The following is a 21576-nucleotide window of genomic DNA, read 5'->3' on the forward strand; positions in this document are numbered from 1 at the left end:
AAGGAGGCTGACTGCCAGATCCCACTGCCCCATTCTTGTCTCAAGAGTGAAGTTGGGGCTGACCAAGCAAACTGAGTGAAAACAAAAGTCATGCTCACCAGCATTTATCCTGTTTCATTGTTTTTTATTTACTGTCCAGTGGGGACTGGAATGTGTGTTCCATACTGGTAGAAGCTTTTATCTATACTGATCACTCACTACTGCATTCCCAAGCCCATCGAGGTAACTGGCACACAGTAAGCACTTAGGAAAGTAAACTCATGTGACTGACTGAGCAGCTGGCATGTAAGGTGGAGGCTATACCCCACCTTGTCTTTGATCCTGAGCCAGAGAGGCAAAATCAGGCCCAGCACAAAGTCTAAGTGAGAGAGAAAAAGAGAGACAGAGAGACAGAGAGACAGAGACCCAGAGACCTAGAGAGAATGAGAGAGAGAGGGAGAGAGAGAACAAACTCTGGGTTCCACCCCTAGCTCTGGCACCTATAGGGAAGATAAGTCACCTGACACTATGAGACCCAGTTTCCTCAGTTTTAAAATGGGGATCACACCATTTCATACTGTTTGTGTGTAAATTAAATGAGAATTGAGTGTGTAGAGTTGGTGTACCATAGCACTTTCCTCCACAGGTGCCCCTTGTCCCTGTTGTCTGCTCTGTAAGGAAGGGACTTGTTTTAACCAGCTGGTGAGACCTGAATGCTGTATCTGCAGAGATGGAGAATTGGGTATTTTAGAAAAGCACCCAGGAAAAGGCAGTGCCTATGCACAAGAAGAAATGAAGCATCAGCAGTGAAACATGTACACAAGGATGGGCCATAGGGATCCCTGCAGAAAGCCTCATGCTGAGTTCTAGCATGCCTAACTTGTTGCTGGGAGAAAGACCACTTCAGTGTTGTCTTGGCATTCAGGGATGGAACCAAAAGACATTCATAGCGAGCAACTTTGAAAAGAGAATTTTATTAGCTTCATGACAGCTGCCACAAGTCAAGATGTGGATGGGACAGAGCTCTGGCAGCTTCCAACCAACGGTATGGAAAAGCCCTTCTGTTCTCTCTGTATCCTTGGACCAGGATCTAAGTGGGGGTCCCAAGAAAAACACCCCACTTGCTTGACCCTTGGGGCAGGAACAAATTCAGGCAATGCATTCTTGTTGGTAATTAGGATCTTTTGCCCCATAGCTACTTCCTCAGACAGGAAAAGGAATTGAATTGACATTCTAGACACAGCTCAGGACTGATCTGGCCTACCAGCCTCTGTTCTGGGTCATCAACCATGAACACAACATTCCAAACCACCAATCAGGCAGTCAATGTTCTGGAGGGCCACCCAGATTCTAGAATACAAAATAAGAACCCCTTAACTTTTTAGGAGTATGCTAGGAACTCTATATTCTAGAATGTCTACATGTCAAAGCAGAACTCTGACATTATAGTTTGTTAACCAAGAACCCAGTGTTCTGGAAAATCCAGTGAGAACCAACCACTCCTAATGTTCTGAAGGGTTAACATAGAATTCAGCATTCTAGACTGACCAAAAAACCCCCACAATATCCCAGATCAGAGGTGAGACCCAAAGTTCTAAAAGTCAGCCCCCACACTTGCAATGCCAAACCAGAAAACCGACACTTTAGACCATCAACCCTGGCCTCAGCATTCTGGAATCTCCAGCACAAAGCTCTGCTCTCCAGAATGCCACTTCACTGCCCCCCTCAGAGTTCTGTGGATGGTCGCTCCACAGCGGACCCATCATCCTGACTGGAGCTGGGCACGCGGAAGGAAACATAAGGACAGGTCTTGGTGTTGAGGCAGACCAGCTTCTTCAGTGTGGCCGTGTTGACAATATTGAAGCCCATCTCACCACCAAATGTGCTTGGCTTCCAGTACTCTGGAGAACAGATGGGATTCCCCAGGAGACCCTTGAGGGAAAAGGGAGCCCCAAACTCGATCATACTCTCCCCAAAGATGGCGTTTGGTAGGCATTTTTCAAGAAGCAACCCTGGGTAGAACTCTAAGGCATCAATGTCTCCATATAACTCCTCCAACTCAGCTGCCATCTCCTTGTCCCCTACAAAGAGAGAAGCCAGAGTCAGAGCCATATTATCATGAAGGTAAATCTGGGGAGGGAATCTTCTACTCTTGCCTTTTTTCTGGTGATAATAGAGTCTCTAGAAGAATAATTTGGGCAACTGAGCAAATGTCTTAAATTTGGCCTCACTGGTGCTGCAGAAATGGTTGGGAAGGAGAGCACAAGCTGGCCCTTGTCCTGGTCTGAGTCTAGGGAAGAAAGATTCCAAGGGCCTAAAACTCCCACCAAACAGCTCATCCCATGTCTCTGAGCACGAAATATCTGGTCATTACAAGAATGTTGCCTAGCTTGCTTCCTTCACAGGAGAATTTCAGGGTCTTCTCTGGGTCCAAGCCCCTTTATTATGTTAAGGATCAATATAATGATACAATATAATGGGTCCAAGTTCAGACAAACATCAGTGCCAGTCTTCTTTCTCCCCTGCTGGATCATTTGTCATGGGGATTAAGTAGTGACAGATTACTGTTCCAGGTACTGTTCACGGGGAATGTACCGCTGACCCCAGGCTCTCCTCTGGTCTAGGAGACCCACAAGGTTGCAGACAGTGACCAAAGAGAGACAGACATGGAGCTTCCGTTTCATCAACCCACTCTCCCTAGAACACTGTAGAGGTGTCACGTCACACCTGCTTCAGCAGCTCCTGATTATCTGTGACAAGTGTTTCCAACCTGGGTGTCCAACAGCTGGGGATCTGGGTGTGTGTGTGTGTGTGTGTGTGTGCAGATTCTTGAGTACCACATGGGCCTACTGAACCAGAATCTCTGGGAGAGGCATTTGAGACTTGGGAGATTTTTCTGTATATCATTTTTTGGTATTTTTCTTTTGTTTTGATCCAGGGGATTGATACTAGGGCCCTGTGCATGCTAAACACACTCTATACATTCAGCTACTTCCCCAGCTAGATCTGATATTTTAATTAGCTGTCAAATTATGCAGCTGGTCCATAAGAGAATATTTTAAAACTACTATGCAGGCTAAAACTCAAAATCATTAACATAGAACCCAAGATTCCACAGTTTGGTGCCAACCCTCCCTCTCTAGCCAGAACCACCCCCAAACATAAACCCCTTGCTCCAACCACATCTGTGACTGTTCTTCCAAATGGACACCTACTTTCTAACCTCTATGCCTTTCTACTTCCTTTTGCTCCTTCTAGTCTCCAGCTGGAACATTCCTACTTATTCCTCAAACCTAGCTGAAAAGTTCCTTTTCTCCCTGATAGGGATATCTGCCACACTCACTACTTCTTATAATCCACACAGTCACAGTGCCGGCCACATGTATTATCCCATCCTGTTTGCTTCACGTCTCTCTCACTTTCCTGCAAGTCCTTCGAGGACAGGGACTATGTCCAGGAAGCAGCTGCTCACCTGTGAGCTCCTGGAAAGAGGTGTAGGGCTTCATGCCAAATCTCTTGCGGTACTCATTGAATGGCTGCAGTCGCATCTCTCGAGCCTCCTTGATGACCTCCACAGCCACGTGAAGAACATGGTGGTCTATGTTCCTTCCCCCACCAATCTGCCAGGAGATAAGCACAGCTGTTGACCTGAGAGCCAGGACACATCATGGAGGAGACTGTGAGGGCCTGTAAACAGTGTCGAGTCAGGAGTCTTTCTACCTGTACAGAAAGAATGGTGCAGCCCAGAAGCCACAATGCGGGTGGTCTGGCCCTAGGCCTCGCCAAATCATGCTCTCTCCAGGAGCCCCTGAGAGTCTCAGCTTCCCCATTGCTGAAGTATGTAGTGGCCCAGGAGAATCTACGTAGTGACTCAAAAACTACACTGCTCCCCCATCCTTCGAGTCACACCAGCAGGTGGTGTAAGCCCTTGTGAAGGGAGGAAAAATAAGAATCAAAGCCCAGGTAACCTGGTAAGATAAAGAGAGTCCAAGAAAACACTTCTGATTCATTCCAGTGAAGGAGCATTGGTCTAAAGAAAGCTCTGTTCCTCAGGCAGTGTTAATAGTTCAATGGAAGTATAATGGGCTGGACGAAGAAAAGCATAGTTAAATAAAATCATACAACTTGGAGCAAAGCACAGTTGAAACAAAACAAGCAGAGTCTGACACCCACCCCTGCTAGAGCATTTACAGCTGTGGTGCAGCTGTGGGTAGAACTGTGTCCCCCTCTGAGGTCCTAACCTGCAGCACCTGTGAATATGACCTTATTTGGAAACACTGCAGTGTCCCCCTTATGGGTGGTTTTGCCTCCACAGTTTCTGCTACCCACCGTCAACTGTCCTCCAAAAGCACTAAATGGAAAATTCCAGAAATAAACAATTCATGAGTTTTACACTTCGTGATGTTCTGAGTAGCATGATGAAATCTAGCACAGCTGTACTCATTCCTTCCGAGGGTATGAATCATCTCTTTGTCCAGCATATCTGTACCATACATGCTACCTGCTTGTCAGCCACTTATGGTGCCAGCTGACCTGGCTATCAGATCGACTGTCATGATATCACAGCCCTCATGTCCAGCTAACCTTCATGCAGTAAACTAACCCTATATCATATGCCTGTGTCCTGCATCTCCCTTAGTCCCACGACATAAGCACTGGATCACCTCACATCATCCCAAGGATAAGCACAGTGAAATAAAAGAGAGACAGACAGCTCAGGGTGAGGGATGGGGTCACATCAACATACTTTGTAACAGAATATTGCAGAATGTTGCTATAAATATCCAATTTTATTAGTTGTTACTACAAATCTCTGACTGTGACTAATTTATAAATTTGACACTTATTATAGGTATGTGTGTATAGGAGAAAAATAGCATATGCAGGATTCACTACTCTCTGCAGTTTCAGCCATCCACTTGTAGGTCTTGGATATATGCCCATGGATACAGGTGACGACGACAGAGTCTTCACAGATGGAACTGGGTTAAGATGAGGTCATACTTGAGTAGGGTGGGCCCTAATCCGGTCATGGTGTCCTTCTCAGAGAAGAACAGAGACACAGGGAAAACACCTTGTGACAATGGGGACAGAGACTGGAGTCTACAAGCCACAGAACACCAAGGACTGTCAGCAACCACAGAAACTAAAAGAAAGGCATGGAACAGATTCTTCCCTAGAGCATGGCCCTAGAGCATGGACCTCCAGCCTCCAGAACTGTGGAAGAATAAATTTCTACTTTTTGGTTTGGTTTGGTTTGGTTTGGTTTGGTTTGGTTTTAGGTTTTCAGAGTTGAGGATTGAACCCAGGGCCTTTGAACTAAGCTACATCCCGAGCCACTTTTAATGTTTTGTTTTGTTTTTGAGATTAGGTCTCACTAAGTTGCCCAGGCTGGGATAGAATATGTGGTCCTCCTGCCTCAGTCTCCCGAGTGTTGGGGTTATAGATGGGCGCCACCACTCTCAGCTGAAATTGATGTTTGTTTTAACCCAGTGAGTTTGAGGTACTTCGTTATGGCAACCCAAGAAAACAATTACAGGGACATTGGGCAGTTAGTTGAGCTAAGTTTGAGTTTCCCCATATGTAAAAATGGGGAAAGTAAGACCATCCACCTGATATGGTTCTAGTAAAATAAACGAGATAAAGGATGCAAAGCAGTTATCACAGCATTGGTCACAGGATCACCCCCATGCATGATGATTATCATGGAGAGTCCTGTTTTATCACTTCTCACGCTCTTTTTAATATCCTGAGAGTCAACACACTTCCGCTATCCTTCTGCCTTGTGCCATGTTCAATGCTGGGCCCTTTCTACATTCATCCTGGCCATTTCTTTAAAATGTTCTGGAAATCACAGAGCCACATACAAAGGCTATTGTCTCTGCTCAGATCTGTGCCTCTTGGGGAGCAGAGGCCAAAAGCCCCCAGCTGCATGGGTGGCACGTCTGCTAACTCTAGTCAAATTACCAGATGGAGACCTAGGGACAAGAGCATAGGGACAAGGATTGAAGGGAGGCAGAGGGCTGACGACGAGAATGAGAGATTCAGAGAGCTAAGACCAAGAAGATGGAAGCCTCCAAATGTGGAGAAGGAGAGATTTAAGAGGGAGTTGGTTAGAATCCCAGGAAAAGAGGATGTTTTCATTTTCCAGGGTTGCTACAACCAAGTCCTACAGTCTTAGTGGCTTAAATACAGAGAATTAAGTCTTCCGTGTTGGAGATGTCAGTGGGGTTGGCTTCTGAGGCCTTTCTCTCTGGCTTGTCATCTCCCTGTGACTTCACACGGTCTTCCTTCTGTATGTGTCTGTGTCTTAATCTCCTCTTCTTATGAAGGCAATAGTCATGTTGGATTAGGGCCCTAATTTTCCCATTTAACCTTCATTGCCTCTTTTATAACATTTTTTCCAATTGCAGTCATATTATGAGGTTCTGGGGATTCGGATTTCAGCATATGAATTTTGCCATTTTGCACAACTCAGCCCATTTACAGAGACTCTGATTTAATAAGCAATTACTATATACAGGATTGTTCACATATATTACCTGAGTCCCCTCCTGTTCCTCAAATTACTGTGCCTCCTGCTGTCCTCTGTATCTGGACCACAATCATCCTCTGCCCAGGAAATCCCTGTGCACCCTTCCAATTTCTGCTCAGTTTCTGTCATTTCCTTTCCTGCAATCCTGACCTCTGGGCCAAAAGCCCCTCTGAGTTCCAGAGCATTCTGGCCTTTCTGTATTGTGGCTTTTAACATGTTCTTAAAATTCTCCTCCCTCTCTAGGTGCACTCAGCAGAGGGACAAGGACCCAAGAAAAACTTTAGCCTTGTTCATCACTATATCCCCAACACCTGAAGAAATGGCTGAGATTTTCCAATGAACAAGAGAATTCACAAGGAATGCTTGCAACTGCCCCCACTTGACAGAAGAGGAAATGGATTTGGACCAGGTCTGCTGGATCCCGGAGCCCACACACCCTCACCCTTACTCCTCCGAGGCTCACCCGACCAGCGCTCTGGCGAGAAAAGGCATCCACCAGGGCCTCGACTCCGTAGTCCACTAGCATGGAGGTGTTGAATAAGAACTGCTCATAGCTGTACTTCTGGGAGCCCACTTTGAAGGAGTCAGGCATGAGTGGATGCCAGTGATAGAGGTGGTTGAACTCCACGGCAATGCGGTTGTGGTACTGGAACTGGGCACGGAACAGCAGCTCAGGGTCAAACTTGAGCTGCAGGAAGTAGCCACTCAGCTGCTGCACGTACTCCTCAATGACAATCTTGATGGTCTCTCCTGCACAGGGAAGGATAAGAAACAGGATCAGCAGAACACAGTGACTGATAATCGAGACACCCAACCTGGAAAGCAGGCTGGCCCATAAAAAGTGCTTCCTTTTTGTCTCCTTATTGCGGTTGTTGTTAATTTTATGTCACCACTTCCACTTTGTTTCTTTGTAACAGGATGTGAAAATGGAACTTTCTGACTCAGGTTTGGCTGGGGTCTCAAGACAAGAGCACTGCCGCTGCCCCATTCTAGAGGGAGCTTTAGAACCAGCTAAGCAGGACATGCAAAGGAAGGGTCTGAGAATCGGCTCTATGACCCTGGGAGAACACCCTCCACTGCCCATTAAAAGAATCTGGAGATTCCTGGAAAGATAGAAGAGTGGGAGACTGACAGCAAAGGCTGTCACCATGCTGGCATCCTCAGTGACACAGGGGGTTTCAGAGAGACCACACTCACAGCTGCTACAGCAGTCAAAGAGGGATCATGAGGACAGGTGTGCTTAACCCTAAACATATTTGAAAAAACATATTTCTTATATGCTCATATATCAGAATTCTGATGGATAGAATTCTCTGCCCCCTCAAGAACCGGCTACAACGCCAATAGCTGAGGAAGAAGCAAACTGAACATTCCATAACAAAATGAAAATTGGTCAGCAAGGTATTAAGAAACTGGCATTTTGGCCACTGGCTTTTAGTGAATTGACCTGGAGCCACGGAATTTGGAATCAGCTGACCCACATCCAAATCTCAGCTTCACCGTGGTAGCCACCTCACCTTAAGCCAGGTTACTTAATTTCTCTGAACCTCACTTTACTTATCTATGAGATGTGCACGGTATTGATGTCGGTGTAAGAATATGCATTGGGTGGTGTGAAGTGGACCATGAATGCATCTAAACTGGTGGCCCTGGGGCTGGGCATGCTAGGCAGTGTTGATATATGGACCGGAAGCAGGAGGATTAAGTACTAGCATGACACAAGAGCCCAGAGTAAGGCTTGCAACCCCTCTCTACTCAGAAAGAAGGTTGTGATCCCTCATAACAGGATGCTAGTAGCATAAACTTTGGTGGCAGTCAGACCTAATTCAAGTCTCCCTCGGCTGAGTGGCCTTAGAGAATTCCCTTAACCTCTCTGAATCTTAATTTTCACAAGTAGTCCCATTTGATTCCCAAGATTAGCCAGGAGTGGTGCTGCATGTCTCTAATCCCAGCACCCCGGGAAGCTAAGACAGAAAGATCAAACTCAGCCAATTTAGCAACTTAGCAAGACCTTGTCTCAAACTAAAAATTAAAAAATAAAGCCTGGGGATACAGCTTAATACAAAAGCCCCAGGTTCAATATTCAGTACCAAGAAGAAGAAAAAAAGTTGTTAGGAATCATTGGATGGGCCATACCCAAGGAGTCTTGCCTTCGGTCACCAGCCAGTGTGCTGGGCAGCCTCCAATTATACACTTTCCCTCCCTGGTCAAGCTCTCTACAATGCTTGGGACTTCAGAACCAGTCCCTTCACACCCTTCAAGCTATTCCTGTCCCTGATGCCTGGCTCTCCCAGCCTCCAGTGAACCAAGCACTATAATTGGGACCAGCCATGCCCAGTGGTGCCCAGAAGTAGGGAGAGGAAGTAGCTAGTGACTCAGAGAGAACATGGTCTGGATGGGGATGTTAGGGTCCAAGCTCCCAGGCAGGAAACCATCTGACATTTCAGGTTGCACACGCCCCCGTAGGGGACACAAAAATATCCTATCCCTGAGTCACCTAGAAGCTACGAAACTCCAGAAAGGCAAATACATGTGGAGCAGGAAACACGAAGGCTCCTGGACACTGGCCAAGCTGGGGTTTGACCCTGTGTGTACTGGGACTTCAAGTGTGCATTTGGGTGTGATGGGAGGGGAGACTGAGACCTGGGATGGCTGATCAGATGTGCTGTGAGTCACCCAGCTAGGAATCAACATCACAGTCCCTCCTTTTCTGCAGGTCTACTATGTGCTAGGTGACTTCCCGGGAATTCATTATCTCAGTAAATCCCTACAACCATCATTCTGCCCAAAGTACAGATTTACGGACATGGAGGGGCCCACTCGAGATCTCAAAGCTGGAAAGCACATGAAACAGGGCTGGTTCAGAGTTCTCACCTATGAGGATGAGGCGGGTAGTCTGGAAGAGCTGTTCGTCTTCCCAGGTGGGGTGCTCTGCCTTCAGCAGGTCGCACACACGGTTGTGCTCACGCAGCCAGAGTGTGGCATAGAGCATGAGCCCCGGCAGCAGCCCAAACACCTCTTGGCCCACGGCCATCTGGCTTTCAAGCGGGATGCCCCGTGGGTAGTGCATCAACACAGGTGCCTCTTCCACTGATGGCGGGTACACCTCCCCATCCAGCACCTGTGGAATGGGACGGCCTGGCAAGCTGGCCACTGGGTGCCTGCATCTGCCCCAGCTGACTCTCGCCTGCTCCTACCTCAGCAGCCTGTCCTTCTTGGCCATGCTCCTGGTTCTGCCTCCTGAATCTCCTCAAATCTGTCCCCACCCCTCCAAATCTCTGTTACCATCCCCTTATCCAACCGCACCCTCATCTTCCTCCTTTATTCCTGTCCCTAAGTGGGCTCCTGCATCTCCTCTTGCCCCAGACAGTCCATTCTCTACACTGGGGCTAGCACAATCTTTAAAAGACTCAAATCTAGTATCAGACACTGGCTTGAAATCCTTCCAACTTCTCTCTCTGCTCTTGGAAGAAATCAGAAATCCTTAACACAGCCTCCTACAGACATCTCTATGCTCATCTGGAATCGATCCTATCCTCAGTTGCTAGTCTCAGCAAACCATCCCATTCTTACATTCCCTCCACATCTCCCGAGCTGCTTCCTCCCTCCAAGCCTTTATACCTGCTACACCTCCTACCTGGAAAGCCTTCCCCTTTCTGGGCCTCCTTACCATCTCCTCATTTTTCATGTAGATTTCGTTTTCTGTAACTGCCTAGGGAAATCTTACCTAGTGGACACTGTAATGGTGCCCCAGCTTCTCCTTCGTGGCAGTCATCACAAGTGTCATTAGTTACATGGCAGTTGTATCTAGTCATTAAATATACACTGCCGCACTACTATATGCCAAGTAGTGTTCTTAGCCCTAAAGATTCTAGAGAGGACTTTGCTTTGGTTTTTGTTTTAGAGTTGCGTGATCCAATATGGTAGCATGTGACTATTGAATATCAGAAATCTGGCTAGTGTGAATGAACTGAATTTACTTTTACTGATATTTCAGCTGCTGGAAAACCTTTAAGTATGTTTGGAACACCTTAGGTACATGAATCTATTTATTCAACTATAAATTTTATGAAATCTACACATGGGTATCTCCAAAGAATATGTAGCATCCAAATTGAAATGTTCTGTGAATATAAATGTATATCTGATTTTGAAGATTTAGTGTGGAAAAAACGTGAGATCATTTATTAATAATTTTTGTATTGGGTCAGGGATTTAGCTCAGTGGTTCCACCGCCTGCCTCAAAAGTGCAAGGTCCCAAGTTCAATCCCCAGTACCAAAAAATAAAATAAAATAAAATAATTTTTGTATTGATTACATGTTGAAATGATAATATTCTGGATATACTGCATCAGGTAAAATATGTTATTAAAATCCATTACACTAATTTTTTTCTTTTTTTAATGTGGCTACTACAAAAATTTTATTACACATGTGGCTCACATTATACTTCTGTTGGACAGTGCTGATTTAGACAAGAAGTCCCTATGGAACTCACATCCTAGAATTTATGTTTGTGACTCCTGATAGGCTGTGGGTCATTGAGGGCAGGGTTCATAGCTATGATGGTCACTGCTTAATCCCTTGCTCAAGGCACATCAAGGTGCCCAATTCATATTGTGGAATAATTAAGTGAATAAATGCAGGCAGCAAATTTCCGTGTTCTATTGGGCTCTGAATCCCCCTCCCCAGAGGACACAGGAGGCCATGTCTACTCCTCATTTGGGTTTTTTGCCTCTCCTACTGGCACATATCCCAGCTCCCATGGCTGGCTCTCTCAGGACATGCTCCAGCCCCCTCCCAGCAGTCTTTGCCAGGGAGACCAGGGGACCCCTTCCCACAGCACACCCCCAAGCCCAGCACTACCTGATACTTGAGTTTCCCATCCTTAAAGAGCCGCAGGTGATACTGGCGTTCTAGATTATCTCCATAAATGTGGCCAAGGTCTACCTGAGGACAGAGAGGTCCACTCAGATTGCCCAGGTTCTGCCCAGCCAGTGATGATCTGAATGTGCCAAGTTAGGTCCTGAGTCCCTCCTCCCTCAGTACTTACCCCGTGGCCCAAGGCCTTGGTGAAGCCAGGACCCATCTTGCCAGAAGTCTTGAAGAACTGGTGGGTGAAGTGTTGTGCAAAGAAGGCAAACATGAGGTTTGTGCCCTGAGGATCAGGGATGAACTTCCTCCTGAGCAGGAAGTGATGGCCCAGGAGCTCTGCATCTGGCAGTTGCTTTTTCCCTGGTTGGGAAGGTAGGAAAACTCAGTAGATGCCTAGGTCCTGTCTGGACCTTCCTGCCCTGGGGACTTCTGGCCTCAGAAGGCAAATTGGCCCAGAAAGGAAGTCAAGATTGTCCTCTGGACCTCCACAGGTAGCCCCTGTACCCTCTCTACCAAAAGACCTAGAAGTACTTATGGGTGAAATGGCATAATATTTGGAATTTACTTTAAAATACATTTTTAAATGACAGGAGATAGTTGAAATAAGATTGGCAATTTGTGGGTAAATGTTAAAACTGGGAGATGGGTACATAGTTCATTATACTTTCCTCTCAATTTTTGTATATATTTGCAAATTTTGCATAATCAAATATTAACCAAAAACATTTTTTTTAAATCTTGGACTCCCTGGCCCTGAGGCAAGATAGGTTGTGTTTGCAACTGGTCGTGTTTTTTGCTACCTTTGAGAATATGGGCAAATCATTTCATCTCTGTGAGCCTCCATTTCTTCATGTTGTAAAATAAGGCAAATGGTGCTTATTTTATACAGTGGATTTGAAGATTATGTGAAATGATAAAAGCATGACAGAGAACTGGTGAGGTCCAATCTTTTCAACCAAGAGTCATCAAACTTTTTATTATAAAAAGCCAAGTAGGAAATGTTTTGGGCTTTGCAGACCATATGGTCCCTGTTGCATCTATTCAATTTGCTTTCATAGCAGAAAAGCAGCCATAGGAAATATGTAAACAAATAAAAGTGACTGTGTCATAATAAAACTTTATTTGCAAAAATAGGTGGGCTGGATTTGGCCTATAGGCAGTAGTTTACCAACATATTTTAAATGGTGCCAGTCTTTCTATTTCTAGGTTAAAGATAGTAAGTCATGATAGCTGTCTGTTATTATGAGAATAAGTACTGGAAATCCTTCCTTAATTGTGTCAAAATCAGATGAGTTGGCACCCAAGCCCTTAACAGAAAGGAACAACGAGATTTTTTTGTGGTCTGATAAAGGCATTCCTTCGCCATACCTCAGGAGAGGTCCAATGTTAAAGGTTCAAGATTAATGGAAACTTTCTGTTGAGATGGCCAACTGCATGTCTCTGGCAGGAGGCAATATCAAGCACCCTAAAAGGCACTCATAAAAAGAAAAATAGGAAGGAGCAGCGTACAGCTCACAATTTGGAATCCTCACTCATTGACATTAGGCAAGAATTGATTCCGCCAGTGTTGGTGAGACTCAGCTGTCCTAGTGGAATTGGTCATGCTCTAGGAATAGTAGCTGACCATCTCAGTGAAAACCATCAGAGTAGTGCCCTGGAGACCCAAGCGAGGACAGCAATATATATGTGCAGGTTTCAAAACCTGCCAAAGGACAATCACAGGATTGCACAGGGCTGCTGTTCAATAGCGACACCATGTGTCAAGAAGAGCAGTGGTAGACTGATGAGCCTCTGGTCCTCTGCTGTCCTTGAAGCTGAACTGATGCCTCTGAGTACCCACCAGATCTCTGGACAACTAGAGGTGGAGTGGAAAGAAGGCCTCAGGAGGAAGACCTCTGCCAATGAGTCCAAGTGGGTCTTGGACAACTAAAGAAAACCTGATTTGTACCCTACCCTGGTGAAGCACAGACAACTGTTTACATTACTAAAGAACCAAACACAAAGTCAGCTCCCAATCCACACCACACTGTTCCTTCCATTCTACATTTCAACCTGGAAGTCATCTCCACCCCAGCAGAATCCCCCTCACTGGTAGAAAGGTTCAGGCAGAGGGATACCCTAAAAATATAAAAATATTAGTTTGTCTCTGTCCCTGACTTTCTGGATGATCTCAAGTGAGACCTTTTCTGCTCTTTCCTGTCCTTATCCCTGGTTCTGGTCATGTCAGCTGTCTGGCCTTGGTCCACCCATCTGTAAAACAGATCACTAAATGCTCTTCTACCTGCTTTTTCCCAAAAGGAGATCTGAGCACCTACTGTGATCCCCAGCTCCTCCCCTGACCCCCTTACCTTTAGTGCCCATGGGTTTGGGGCAGTCTTTGGGCACAGAGGGCAAAATTCGAGTATAATAGCTGACATTGGAAAAAGATTCCCAGCTGATGTAGTCATGCGCTAAATTGTAGGTGGGGGGGCTGGGGATGAGTCTGGACCGCACTGCAGAGAGCAAAGATAATGATGACAAGGATGTTCCCACCCCAGGAACACCCCCTTCCCCCTCCTGCCCCAGCTTGACGTGGGGCTTGTTTTATCTGGCATCTAAAAGACTCCTCATCCAATGCCTTTATTTGACCCAAAGAATCCCAAGAACTGGCAAGACTTCTTGTTCCCCAAATTAGAGGGGCCCTGACCCACACCCACCTGTGAGCACCAGGCGCATGAGCATGTCTCGGATGAAGGTGGCATTGACAAACTCCCAAAACAAACGTCCATGTGTGAGTAGGAAGTGAAAGAAAGCAGGGCTGGGCCGCAAGGAATTCCGGAGCCAGGTCCAGAGCTCAGCTGCAGGGGCAGTGGGAGCTGCTCAGTGGGACCTCCCGGCAGGACCAGAAGTGGCCAGGGCAGAAGGTGGGACTAGGGATTCCGGGCAAGTAGGAGCAGGGAGGTACTTGGGGGTAGGGACAAGGATGCAGCCTTGGGAGTAGTGGCATAAGACAGAGCCAGACCAGAAATGAGGACAGAGGGCAGGGCGAGGGAAAGTGTAACTCCCCACAGAGCCCAGAACCAAGGAGTATGGGTGACCCAGGAGCGAGAGCTCCCATGGGACCCAGGTCAAGGGAAAGGGTCAGGGCCATGAGGGAGCAGGGAACCATGGCCAGAGACAAAGGCCAGAGTGGGATCTAGGAGGAGGGTCCTGGGGGGCATGAGGGCCCAGAGAGAAGCGGGGCTGGAATCCCGGCTCACGGACGGTGCAGTTGGGGCCGGAGTAGCCCGTGCGGGTACAGTCACACTGGTAGTGGTCACGGCCAAAGCGGACACAGACACCCTGGTTCTGACATGGAAAGTAGCAACAGGGGTTCGCTGTGGATGAAAAACAAGCATCAGAGACCATGTCAGGAGCCTCCTGACCCAGCCAGCCCTGAGGGGGAGAAGGGCCCAGAGGAGGGGATTCAATTGACAGCTCTGCTTAAATCACTAGGTGCCCCTCTCCGGACTTGAGTTCCCCCAAGGCCACCCTGTGCCCAGTCCCAAGCCATGAACATAAAGGCCCCAACTTGCTGTTTCTAGCCCCTGCTCTGGACCTCTGCCTAGCCCACACTGGGCCTCAGGGGAAGTCCCCCTTCCTTCCCTGCTGTCACCAAATGGGGACAAGGGAAAAGTCCAGACCCTGAGCTGTAACACTGAGGCTAGGAAGCAGCTGTTAAAATACTCCAGCCACAGGTTTCCTGCCTAGTCAGAGAACAGCAACAAGGGCAGGGTTTGCAGGGTTTGGACAAGGGACAAACACAGGGACGGGGTTTCTCCCAGACCAGTCCCCAAGTTCTGAGCACCTGGATATTGGGAAAAATGAGTTCTACCACCACCTCTCCATCTGCATGGGAGGGAGAGAAGAGCAGGTGTCAGAATGCCCAGTTTGTGGGTGGGAAAACTGAGGCCAGAAAAAAGGGAAAGGCAGATAGGTCACCAGAAAATGGTCATTCCAGATCACTAGGCAGCCTTCACTTGCCCACCACCCCAACAGGCTCAACAATCAAGAGAAGATGTTCTCCAGAACCCTGGGCACAGAGTGAGGGCTGCAGAGAAGAGGGGAATTCCAAGGTCTCAGCTTCCTGAGAGACCCAGACTCAGCCTGAGTCAAGGTGAAAGGTAGGCTCCAGGATCCTGAGGAAGGTCATAAACGAAGGGAACAGGAGAGCCTGGGCTAGAAAATATCCTGAGACAGTAATTGGAGCCCTGCAGCCACCTTCCTGCCTCTTGGAGAAAGCACCCAAGGAAGTCCTTCCCTGCATCTCACCCAGATCCCGCTGACCAGCGCCCCTTGCTCAATCTGCACTACCTCAGTGATTCTTCACCAGCAAAGTTAGACCCTTTCGGCTATTCAGGCTCCCTTGAACCCCATGCCAGGAAGAATGCACCTCCCTGCTCAGCAAGGGAAATGGAGGCTCAGGGTGAGGTGTAGACTTGGCCAAGAACACAGATCAGAGCCAGGCAGACGCAGGACTCCTGGCTCCCAGGCGGAGCCCTCCACTCCAAATGCCAGAATAGCTTCTGCAAACATACTTCCTTCTCTGGGCTCAGGGCCAGCTCTTTGTGTAACTGATGATTGGGGGGGGGGGGTCAAGAAGGTAGTGAAAGGCGGGAGCACCCTGGGGTGAAGTGTTCGGGGTCATGTCCACGTACTGGGTCAGAGGCCACGGCACTGGGGAAGACCCGGTCCCTCTAGTCTCAGTATCCCCACTCGACAGCAGGTGTCCACCTGCTCCCCACAAGAGAGGCCTCCACCCCCACACACAAGCAAAACTCAAAAAATCATGCAAATCATTTCTGCTTAAGCCTTGGTGACTCCTCATAGCCTGACAATGACATCTATGTGGCCCCAGCAGGGGTGAAGGAGGAAGGCGCCAGGAAAGAAGGCTGGACAAAAAAGCCTTATCAGGCTGCAGCAGGCAGACCTGGTAGGGAGGACCCCAGGAAGGGCCCTGGCAGGACCCCAGCCTCTGCCTCCCATAGCTGCAGGCCCAGAAAGGCTGAGAGGCTCAGCATGCACGCCCTGCCAGCTGGTTCAGGGGCGTCCCTCCCCCTGCTGGGACTTTCCTCAAAGATTATTCACGATCTCCCACCCAGTTCACCTACCAGGAGCCCTGGAAGCTCCCCACCACTCAGCTCCCAAGCCCAGCTCCAGGCCCTCAGGTCCTGTCCCTCAGCAAGCACAGAACTAAGGCCCAGGCCTCCTTGGACCCCAGTTCCCTGTCTGTACAGGAGCAGGGCCTTAGGGGGTCCCTGAAGCTCAAGCCCAGGGACCAAGGGCTTCCCCATTCCCCTCAGGTTTTGCTGCTCCTCCATAAGCCTCCTCCCCATCTACCTGACCCTGCCCTCCAGGACCCCCCAAGTCTAACCCCTGCCAACCCCTCCTCGCGGCTCGTCTCCACCACAGGCTTCCAAGAAAAGGGCCCACACCTCTCCCAACATCCTCCTCCCCACACAGTCTGGGCTCGGCCCAAGTCCTAGGGAGACCCAGACACGCAGGGAGTCCATGTGGTGGCCAGAGCTTAGCACACGTCTGGTCTGTGGAATTAACAGAATGACGGAGGGAGACTGGCCACTCCCCACTTGGCTGGGCCAGAGACACCTTTGTCTTCAAAGGCCTCCTCTGAGGCCGCCTGCATGGTCCTTGGTTCTGCCCCGGCTCACAGAGGAGTGGAGGGCTGGATGCTGCAGTGGCTGCCCACCCCAGAGCCACCCAGCCAAGAAAGGCCCTATCCCTGCAGTCTCCGCCCTCTCCTCTCTTTCCATAAACACCAGCTGCCCCGGGGCAGGAAAAGTCCTCCTTGGCAAAGACAGCAGCTGCCACCAGGCCCCAGAGAGTCAGGTGGGTGGAGACTGGGTGTTGCTTGACCGTGGCTGGACTGTCACGGCCAGGCTGGGAAGGCTGGGGCTGTAACCGGCAAGTCCGTGACCTCACAGTCCCACCGGCCATGTCTCCTGCCGGCTCTCCCGAGGAAGGGCGGGCACCCGAGCTTCCCGCTGCACCTATGAAGAACACACGGCCCAGAGAAGGCAGGAGACTCGCCCAGGCTCCGGTGCTGAGAAGCTACAGAACCAAAATTTAAATCCCCTTGTCTTCCTCCTGGAACTTCCCAGGCCTGGATTTGGGGGAAAGATGGGAAAGGGGTGTCATTTTGATCCACACCCGGGAATGACTACTGGTGAGGGAGGTTCCCAGTGACCTCGAAAATGCTGAATGAATGAAACCAGGACCCCTGAGGTCACCATCTCCTACCACAACCAGATCCCTGGGAACAATTCATACAGGAAGGCCTTCCACCGGTCTAACTTCAACCGTGCATGCTTCATGGCAGCCCACTCTGTGCTCAGTGGAGGATGCCTGAACTGAGACCTACCATCATTCTCGACGGTATAATAAATCATCAAGAAAGAGAGCAGGGGAGGTGCTGGCGCTGGATCTAACTCATCCTGAGTGCCCCACGCCTGGCACCGGCCAGGCACCAAGTAAGAAAGATGAATCAGAAAGTGGCTGCCATTGCTGACTGTGTGTCCTTGGGCAATTCCCTTCCACTCTCAGGGCCTTTCCTGGACAGGTATGTCCCACTGAGGGGACAGAGCAGGTGGCTCCAACGAGGCCTCCCCTCTGCCCTCCTGTCCCCCTCTAGGTGGAGCCAAGCTGTCCCTCTCCATTGCTGGCATCAGTGTGACTCCCTGCCCCTCCGCAGAGACCTCTACAGCTAGCTCTGGCCCTGAGCTCCAGGCCGAGAGGCAGGGATGATCAGCCACCCACACTGTTGGTGACACAGATCCAGAGGCTGAGAGCTAGTCCATGTTCTTGCAGATGACACCATCCAGGACCGTCTGGCTCCAGAGCCTTTCCAAGCATTTGGCCAAGGAAATGTCCTCCATCCCAAGAGTTGAGGCTTGGGGCTCAAGGCTGAGCGTGACTAGGGGACAGGCACGTCCGGGGAACACCAAGTGCTCCAGGATGCGGAGGCGGCAGGCAGCAAGAGGCGAGGCTGCACCCAAATCCCCTAAGAATAATATTTACAGAAGCTCCAGGGGCCTGGCAGCCAAAGAGCAAAATGAGCCCTGAGCAGCACCAGGCCTGGACCCCAGCCCCTGCACTAGCTGGCAGGGAGCTGAGGCCAGGCGCCAGCACACCAGGCCTTCCCAGCAGCACCCCGCAGCTGCAGGAGTCTGGCTGGAGAGGAAGCCCCCTCCAGGCCCACAGCTACAGCTGGTGCTGGAGATAGGAGGCAGCAGGCGGCAGAGGGAGGCAGGCAGAGGGAGGCAGGCAGAGGGAGGCTTGGCAGGCTAGGTTCTTGCCCCGGGCACCAGGGTTAGCTGGCCTCAGTCCCCTCTGCCTGGCACAAAGCTCTGGTAGCCAGGCCATGCCCTCTCCCTACCTAGGCAGAGAGTGCCAAGCCAAAGCCAGGGGCTGGAGAGGGTGAACTTGAGCATCACCAATCTTCTGGCTCAGGCTTGGCCCAAGCTGGACTCCATCTCCTCCCCTGCAAGAGGCAGGAGCCTGCAGCCCTGTCTCTTCATCTCCCAGTCTCCTTTGATTCTCCTTGAGGGAAAAACACAGCCTTTGGCTTCCTGGGGCCTCAGTTTACTGGCAGACCGTCTGCCCCTACACCCCACTTGACTCATCATCCACTCTCTCCCCGATCGTTGCAGGAGCCTCCAGACCTGTCTGCAGACCCAGGGCTCACCTCCATCCCCCTCCCGCTCTTCTCTCCATGACCCTCAGCCACAGCCCTGCACATCCAGCCCCTGCCTCTTGTCCACTGCTCCTATTCTCCAGGCCCCTTTCCCTGCTCAGACCTTTGCTCCTCAGCTCAAATCGCTGCTTCCTACCAGAAAGACCCATGTAGAGCTGCTTCATCGGAAAGCCTCAGGCTCCCCACGTGCCACCTCCTTCAAGGCCCGGCTCAAATGTCACCACCTCCAACGGAAGGCTCCCTCAATTCCTCACACTGAGGGCAGCTGCTCCTCCCCTGGGCTCCAGCTCTGCACACCCCTGTGCTTCCCTCGTCCCTGGCTCCAATGCCTCTGCATGACAGTCTGTTTTGCCTCCTTTGTCAGACAGCAAGCTCCTCCTGGCTCTGTCTTCAGGCCCCAGCCAAAGACTGGCACAAAGCAATCCCTCAGGAATGAAAAAAGCAATTCCATTAAAACACCAATGATATAAAGGCAAGTGAAAAAGGCAAAGAAAAAGAAAAGAAATGGCTCAGAACACAGCTCACGCCCCAGCTCTGAGTTCACGCCCTACCTAGGCAGAGGGCACTAAGTCAAATCCAAGGCTGGGCACCTGAATCCCCTGGCTCAGCTTCGCCCTCCGTGCGGCACTCCATTTCCCCCTCAAGAGAGGCATGAACAACAGGGACAGGCAGGCAGGCCAGATCCTGGGTACCCAGGGGCCAGATGAGGCTGGATGGGGCCTCCAAGGAAATCCTGGGCTCATCTGACGACTGACAAAATAAGTCACTGAGGCAGTCTGGTCAGCTACAGCTGCGCTTCCAGCTCACTGTGGGGTCTGAGACACACAGGCTCCCCGGCTCTGGGCCTCGGTGATCTCCTCTGCAGAATGGGTCTAACACGTCTCCTATTGTGAGCACCAAAGAAGTAGACACACACAGCCAACCTTTGTAAACTGTGAAGTGCAAGCCACACGGGTCTTCCTCCTCCTCTTCCCACAACCAAGCTTTTGCTGAACACAAGCCTTCTCCTGGAGCATCTTCCATCCTCTTTTTCTTCCCCAAATGCTACCCATTGAAACCCTCTTCTCCACAAAGCCCGGTCGGGTTCGCAGCCCATGTAGATGCCTGTGGTTCCTCTCTGCTCTGAGGATCAGGTCCCTAAAGCCTCGTAACAGAAAGCTTGGACTCCCTTTCGCCTCTCCCATCCTCTCTTGGCCCCTTTTTAGAGATGAGAAATGGGGGCTCAGACAGGGATGGGCCCAGCTAGTTTGGTGGAAGGAGCAATGTCCTGGCTGCACATGTGCATGTGCACATGCATGCAGTAAGGCAGTGGATGGTCAGCTGGATAAGAAATGGATTTCTTCCCGGAACCTGGTACATGCTGGGAGAGGGGAGCTGCACAAGATACAACTTTTCTCATCAGACCTCAGCCCGTGAAACCCAAAGGGGCTCAGGGTAGTGCCTGTACAGAGTAGGAGAGTTTCGGTGGAAAGACTTTGCAAAGATCCTGGAATCAGACAAACCTAAGTTCCAATCCCCAGCCCACCATGTACTTAGTGAAGGCGGGGGGGTATCTGCACCTACTGAGCCTCAGTTTCCCCATTTGCTCCTTGGAGATCTCATAGGTAAAGATTAAGACCCAGAAAAAGTGGCCCTGTTCTGTCAGCGCATCTCTACCTCCTGTCTTCCTGCAAGGTCTGGTGTACCCTCAGCCTTCACCGGGGAGACTTCCCACTAGGGCCGGGCAACGGGATGGACCCCCAGAAAGTGAAGAGGCTGGAGAGGGAGCTCTGCCCAGCCGGCATGCCCCGGGGCCCTGCCGCTTCCTGTGCAAGGTCCCTACAGGAAACTGCGGGGCTGCCTGGGGCGGAGGTGGCCTGGAAATCTGGGGGCCCAGAGCAGGTGAGGAGGCGGGAGAGGAGCTGTCCCTGCTCCCCGCCGGCGCGAGATCCCGGGCTGCAGTTCGCCCCAAAAGAGTCCGTGGCCCCCTGGCCACGGCCACCCCTCTGGGGGTCTTCAGGGAGCCCCCCTACCACCACCAGACAGCCCCGTCCCCTCCCCCAGGCTCCTCTAGTAGAAAGGGAAGCAGAGCCCGCTGCAAAGGAGCGAGGGAGCCCCGAAAGTCTCAGGGACCCGAGGCTCCGCGCAGGCACGGAAGGGAGCGCCTACCGGGTGTGGGCGCCCCAAGGTCCGCGGGCAGGACCGCAGGTGGCGGCAACAGGAGCAGGAGCAGCGGGAACCGGAGCGAGAGACTCTCCCCTGCAGAGGAGAGAGGAACGCGGAGCTGAACTCGGCGTTCAAGGCTCCGGCCAAGAGGCCATGCGGATCCCGGGGCGCGCGGCGGGCACCGGGGTCGGACTCACTGCTCATGGCGCCGGGCAGAGCGGCTGATGGGTGTTGGACGCAGACTCCTGGCTCCTGGCTGTGGCTCTAACACTGCCCGGGCTCGGCCCGCCCCAACCCACGGCTCCACCCCCGC

General features: G+C 50.5%; 1 protein-coding gene across 1 annotated transcript; it reads right to left on the minus strand.

Moving 5' to 3' along the window:
* Positions 1-934: 934 nt before the first annotated feature.
* On the minus strand, positions 935-21555 carry Ptgs1 (prostaglandin-endoperoxide synthase 1). The gene is made up of 11 exons (XM_004849427.4): positions 21461-21555; positions 21267-21356; positions 14629-14745; positions 14086-14226; positions 13738-13881; positions 11568-11749; positions 11381-11464; positions 9389-9635; positions 6978-7264; positions 3452-3599; positions 935-2060 (listed from the first exon to the last, which is right to left on the minus strand). The coding sequence occupies exons 1-11, from the start codon at positions 21465-21467 to the stop codon at positions 1705-1707; spliced, it is 1803 nt and encodes a 600-aa protein (XP_004849484.1). The 5' UTR covers positions 21468-21555; the 3' UTR covers positions 935-1704.
* Between the last annotated feature and the right edge of the window lie 21 nt (positions 21556-21576).

This window comes from Heterocephalus glaber, unplaced genomic scaffold (assembly GCF_053883595.1).
Source record: "Heterocephalus glaber isolate CG9 unplaced genomic scaffold, H.glaber_assembly_v1.0 deba00001479, whole genome shotgun sequence".
Taxonomy (NCBI): Eukaryota; Metazoa; Chordata; class Mammalia; order Rodentia; family Bathyergidae; genus Heterocephalus; species Heterocephalus glaber.